Here is a 5874-nt window from a genome sequence, read left to right as displayed (position 1 = left end):
CTGATTTCCGCAGAATTACGGGTGTGAACGCGGCCGAGCTGACGGCAGCTCCGCCGGCAGGAGAGCCCAGCGCGCCCGGCCCCTCGGCACAAACACACAGCGCGGCCTTTTGTATCTAAACCTTTATTAGAACAATCCCCAAGAGCTGCAAAACAGTGAAGTAACAACAAAATTAAATATTAAACACTTTAGTTATCAAAGATATTTAAACAATACGTTCCTAATTCTGCATAGCAGAAGCAAACAGGTTTTAGAGCTCCAAGTGCCGTGCTCATGTTAATTTGGTTTTGGCAAGATCATAACAAAACCTTAATAGTCACATTAATAAAACAGTAACCTCCCTTCCATTCCTTAAACCTTAAGAGCCTTCTCGTGATTTTACAATTCATCATTTGGGACAAATACATGTGGAATTTTGTAGCATAGAGTAATGGACGATTTTAATATTAGTAGCACTAGTGTTACTTAAACATGAATAAACAGTTATCTTTCTAATTTGATTACAGAGCAGTACAAATTACATATGACTTCAAAAATCATCACCTGTATAAAAAGTAAAAAAATTTAGAATCATTTATAAAACAGTTCCAGAAGAGCAAATGATCAGTCTTGAAATGGAGATTGAACTTTATGCTTACAGACACACAAATAGGTGTATTACAGTAATATACTATATATTTGCTAGTTTTTTCCCTTGTTTTAAGTAGCCAGAGCCCAGTTCTCCCTGCAGCTGCATGGGTACAACACATATGATCATCATAACCCAAAGCAGAACAGGCCCTACTCTGAAGTTCACTATACCACAAATTAAAGCTATAAGAAGACCTACTGAAAATGGAACAGTCTTGCATTGTTTCATTTAATTACTTGCAACACCACAATTGTCACGTCTTCTCCCCGGCCACACCACCTACTGTCACGGTCTGACCACAGCAATGGGCAACGCCGTGCGCTGATACACCTGACACCTTCCACACAGTTCATCTGCTACCAGTGACCTTGAGATAAAGAGAGTAGTGCTCTTCCTATCTAGCCTTTTCTGTTTCCTAGTCTACATGGTGTGAAGAAACTTCAAAATGTAAGCCAGATAAAACAACAGCCAGTAAGGCACTTTGTTGGAGAGGACAGGGCTGTCCAGGCTGAGCCGCTGGTTGAAGGAGACATTCTGCTCTACTGGGGACAGTTGCTCTGTTCATTGTCACTTCTCTGATACCCCACTTGTGGAAGAACACTTACTGACTGTCCCAGGATCAGCTTCACATTGCATCTGCCAAAATCTTGTTTCTGCTCTACAGCAGAACATGCAACAGTAAAATATTTAATACTTTTAAATCCTAAAATCCTAATGTTTAAAAGACTATTCAACATCCTTGTAACACCCAAGAATCAGCTGCTGAATACTACTTGGAAAAAAACCTCTCAGCATAAGAAATGATCCCATCTTTCTTGTTTCTTTGTTTTATTTCTGGGGGCTTTTTTATTTTCAAAATGTGAAGGCTTGACATTAAAACTTTGGTATAAAACATGCAAATGAAAGCCATCCATTAATATGCTGGAAGGAGAGACAATTAATCCAACCAGAACTAAAGCAAATATGATTGCATGAACATGATACCAGGTGTTTTGGTTTCTACATTCTGCTTATTTGAGATCTTCAAAAGAGTTCCTTGTATTCCTGTAAGAGTCTTGCTGCAGGGTTACCCTGCCTTCCCAAAGCTTCTCCCCAGAGAAGGCTCCAGCCAAGGGCACAACATGCTGAGCCCTTTGCCAGTGGCAGCACGAGGGGCTCCAGTTGGCCTTTCCATTCTAACATCTTCTCTACTGCACTGCAGGGCCAGAACAGCCCCCTGCCCTTTGTCACTGTGTCAGAGGGGGCCTGTGCCTCATGGAATGGGTGGGCACTTTGTCACCAACTCCTGTGGGCTCAGGAGCAAAGCATATATGATATCTTTGCCGTGTTGTAGATGGCCACATGTTCCACTCTCTAAAGCAAAGAATGGAATTTTGCATTTTATATGAAATCAAGCAACACAGTAAATGTCCAGATCCGTAAACATCACTACTAGGACCTCCTCTGTGGTGCAAGTCTGCAAGTCCCATAGGGTTATTTAGGAACCATTATAACAAGTTAGTCTTCAAACATTTTAAGTTATTCTTTCCCAAGTAAATACTTGCATTAGTTTCACTCAATTTATAAAGAGCAATTTATTTTTAAAAAGCCAATTTCAATATTAAATCTTCATTATTTCTTTCTTCAATTTATTGATTACAAAATCCACATGGTATTGCTTTGTATTTTCACAGTTCTCATAATTGTATCATTAAGAAAATGGCTTTTAAATTTTCTTCTGAAAAATTATGATCACTTACATTCTAAACAATTTCACAAAATAGTGAGTGGAGCAAATTTATACATATATATTTACTGTATATAAATAATAATACAATTTAAAACTTTCACTTTTAGAAATTCCTTTTAGTAAATGCATAGATTTGTTACAAAAGTATTCTAATCAAGTAACTGTATACTATTTCTATCATGTTTTGTTTCTAGTAAACTCTATGGTTACATTCAAATGATAAAAAGCACACTGTATTCAGAAATAAGCTTTTCAGTTGAGCTCCCAGTAAGACACGCAAATCTAGTAGAAATATAGATCACTTAATGCATTTTTTCAGCTGCAAACTAATGACACAGTAGCATAAAAAAAATAATCTTTAGCATATGGACTGTAATCAGACCAGCAGCTTTTTTAATCATAGAATGGTGACACATACCCCCAGAAGTTACTGACTTAATTCTCAGATCAGAATAATGGGGGGAGGTTCTATAATCAGTGCCATGCACAAAATGAGAAAGGAATAATGATGATGACAAAAAACCTCATTAGTCAAGAGCCTGATTTTTTCTGAAGGTAGGTTTCTCAGCCCTTTCTGAAAGTCAGGTTTCCTCTAAGGTATCTCAAGAGGGGTTATCAAGGTGCCCGTGTTCAGTAGTTACGTTGAAGTACAGTGAAGACCTGTAGTTTTAGAGTCCTGAAGTGAGCTACTCATTCCTGCACCAGGGGGAAGGGCTCCAGTGCCCAATGGATCACTAAGAATGCACACAGGAATCCCGTCCCTTGCACCTCACTTCCCACCATTTCAGGATCTTACCATGCTCATACCTGAGGCAGACAGGAGGTGAACACTTGTGCATCAACATGACCGCAGACCTGTGGCACCAAGGACAGTATTTCTGCCCTCAAGGTGACAGTCATCACAAACTGGAACCATAAGTTAGAGAGTAAAGCCACTTTGGGATGTTGACTGTCAGTAAGTGTTCACCAGAAACTTGCATTCAAGTTATCTGGAAAAGAATTTGCCCTTTTCTTTGCAAGACCAAGGGACTCCTGGGGCTAGAAAAGTGTTCCCAGGCACTGAACTCCTGTACCAGATCTGGCACATGCCACCCCTGGAAAGCAGACAGCAATGGGACATCTTATTCAGTATGGTGGAACCCATGAAAACTAGGGAAGGCATCCACAGGGTTTGGTTCTTGGGCATCCATGAGACTAATACATTAAAACCTTTTCAGCTCAGCTCATGGCAGTAACAGAGTTGAGAAGTACTCCAGTGTAAGATCTGTTCCACAAGCAGAGCTAATACTGACCTCACTGACAGTTCTGTGAAGAGGAGGGTCACACCACTGACCAGAAGTTCATGTGCTTTCTACCAACAGATGTAGTACTAATTACCAGGCAGATTTAATAATAAGAAATCAAACTAAATCCTTTGGAGTATCTTTCAGTAGCTAATTAATCCTGTACCATGAGGAGACTCAAGCTGAATGTGAGCCACCAAGAGCCTGGACCTGCAGGAAGAGCACAGCTGGGCTCAGCACCTGCATGGCCTCTGCAACAACTCCTTGAGAACTCTTCTGAGCTAGGTAGGGCCAATGGAATCCCTTCCACACATACACAGCCAAGACTTTCTTCCAAGGCAAAAAAGACTGCATTTGGTTATTCCTTTCAGTGAAGCTCAACCTCCTCATAATGTACAACTCAATCAGAGACTCCTTAGAGATAGGAGGACATTAGCACAAGTGCATCTCCTAGATATCAGCTGAAGATGATACATTCACCACCTTGTGCCACATGAAACCTCCTTTGTGTGAACCACAAGTACAGTGGGACCTTCTCTGAGCTACACTGCTTTTCAAGCACAACTCACAGAAAACTTTAAACAGTATCAACCATACCCTTCTCTGACTCCCTTCTTTGGGACCTGCAGGGCACCATTTCTGAAAAGACGCAGTTGGGGACGTGATTAAAATATCACTACATTTTTCAGTGTAGGGAACATTAATGCATGTGTAATCACAGTTTAAATAGCTGTGAATGGTAGGGAACCATAAATGCATGTGTAATCACAGTTTAAATAGCTGTGAACCAGCTTGTACAAAAAATACAATCATAGCACCATATTTACAAGTTTAGTACCACCTTCTGGTTAACTAAAGTCTCAAACTATCTTTTTATGGCTAATTAGGTTATATGTTAGTGCGTTCAAAAAATTGCCTGAATTTCTTTTACAAATATACATGTATAAAAAGAAACATTATCAAAACTGCTGTCATCTAAGGCAGCAACTTGTGTTACAAAAGTTATTAAAACATCATTATAGACTTAAAAAAAGTTTCACATTTACATTTTCCTTCTCATAGGCACTCTAGAAACTAAAACTTGGCCTTGTTTTCACAGCTGTTAGTTTAAGTATTTAAACTAGTTAAAATGTTACCAATGCTGCTCATTTTTTTAGATATAAGCAAAAGGAAAAAGAACCACCCATTAACCAGAAGCATCATTTACAGTTTTTACTTTTGCCTACTTTATACATGTTTCTCTTAAAAGTGACACTGTTTTGATGTTGAGGTTGAATGTGCTTCATCCCACTGCCTTCTTAGGGCTTAGCTCCTTCTTCCCCAGAATTCGGTGGAGACTGGCTGACATGAAATAGGGCTTTGCTGTAGATCCATCATTTCTTTCCAAGTCCTCACCTGAATTTACACAGCAAGATCAGCCAAAAGTGCAAACAGCAGTAGAACCACACACACACACAAATGAATAAAGAAGAGAGCAAAAGATTCAATATTTTAAAAAAATCTAAATCAAAGCAATTTAGCTGTATTGTTAAGTTGATGAATGACACCATAACGTTTCTAATTCTCAAACCAGAAGAGGTTGGAACCAGAGACACAAAGATCTAGCCATTTTTAAATGACACCAATATATCCTTTTTATTCTGCAGTTCTTTGGTTTGGCAGTATAGGTGAAAATTCTCAGAAACACTCCTGTCTCCACTGAAGCCTGGCGTTTTGGTTACTTCTTGCTAGAAAACTTGTTCCAGAGAGCTGTGGATTTAAGCACTTTTAAAAATTGGACCCTTTTTCTCTGGCTAAGATAGTTATTTTGAAAACCTGATGCCACAAGTGCACAATATTCTATATGATCTCCTACCGTCCACTACTGAATGGAAACATGGGAAGCAAAACAGAGTATGAATTTAAAAGAATGAGGCAGACATATTCCTTCTTTTTCCCCTAGAGAAGGTAATGACTAAGCCACTGGTCTGGGCTCAGCCCAGTGTTAATGCCATGTCACGGCCACAGAGCAGTGAACAATTCCACCCTGAGAGGCAGTCTGGGGGGAGTGTGCAGTGAAGCACACATGCTGCAACAGCAACCCTGCAGAGGCACACAGCTGCACCACTGTTTGTCACACAGTCACCAGAATTCTGCAGGGAATGCATAAGGTGGTTTTCTACTTCTCCTCCTGTGACTTGCAGGTTTTAGTGAAAGAAAAAGGTGGTACTCACAAAAGCAGAGGAAGAGCG

At 39.8% G+C, this 5874-nt stretch overlaps 1 protein-coding gene across 1 annotated transcript in view; it reads right to left on the bottom strand.

Moving 5' to 3' along the window:
- Nucleotides 1-4850: 4850 nt before the first annotated feature.
- SLC44A5 (solute carrier family 44, member 5) overlaps nt 4851-5874 on the bottom strand; it is a 38733-nt gene continuing 37709 nt past the window's right edge. Inside the window, 2 exon segments of the mRNA XM_009994566.1 lie at nt 4851-5038; nt 5857-5874. The exon segment at nt 5857-5874 is cut by the window's right edge and continues 12 nt beyond it. Coding sequence (XP_009992868.1) covers nt 4926-5038; nt 5857-5874 — 131 coding nt within the window. The 3' untranslated portion in view covers nt 4851-4925.

This window comes from Chaetura pelagica, unplaced genomic scaffold (genome assembly GCF_000747805.2).
Source record: "Chaetura pelagica isolate M959 unplaced genomic scaffold, ChaPel_1.0 scaffold243, whole genome shotgun sequence".
In the NCBI taxonomy this organism is placed as follows: Eukaryota; Metazoa; Chordata; class Aves; order Apodiformes; family Apodidae; genus Chaetura; species Chaetura pelagica.
Note: the sequence above shows the minus strand (reverse complement) of the source record. Positions and strands in the feature narration are given on the sequence as shown.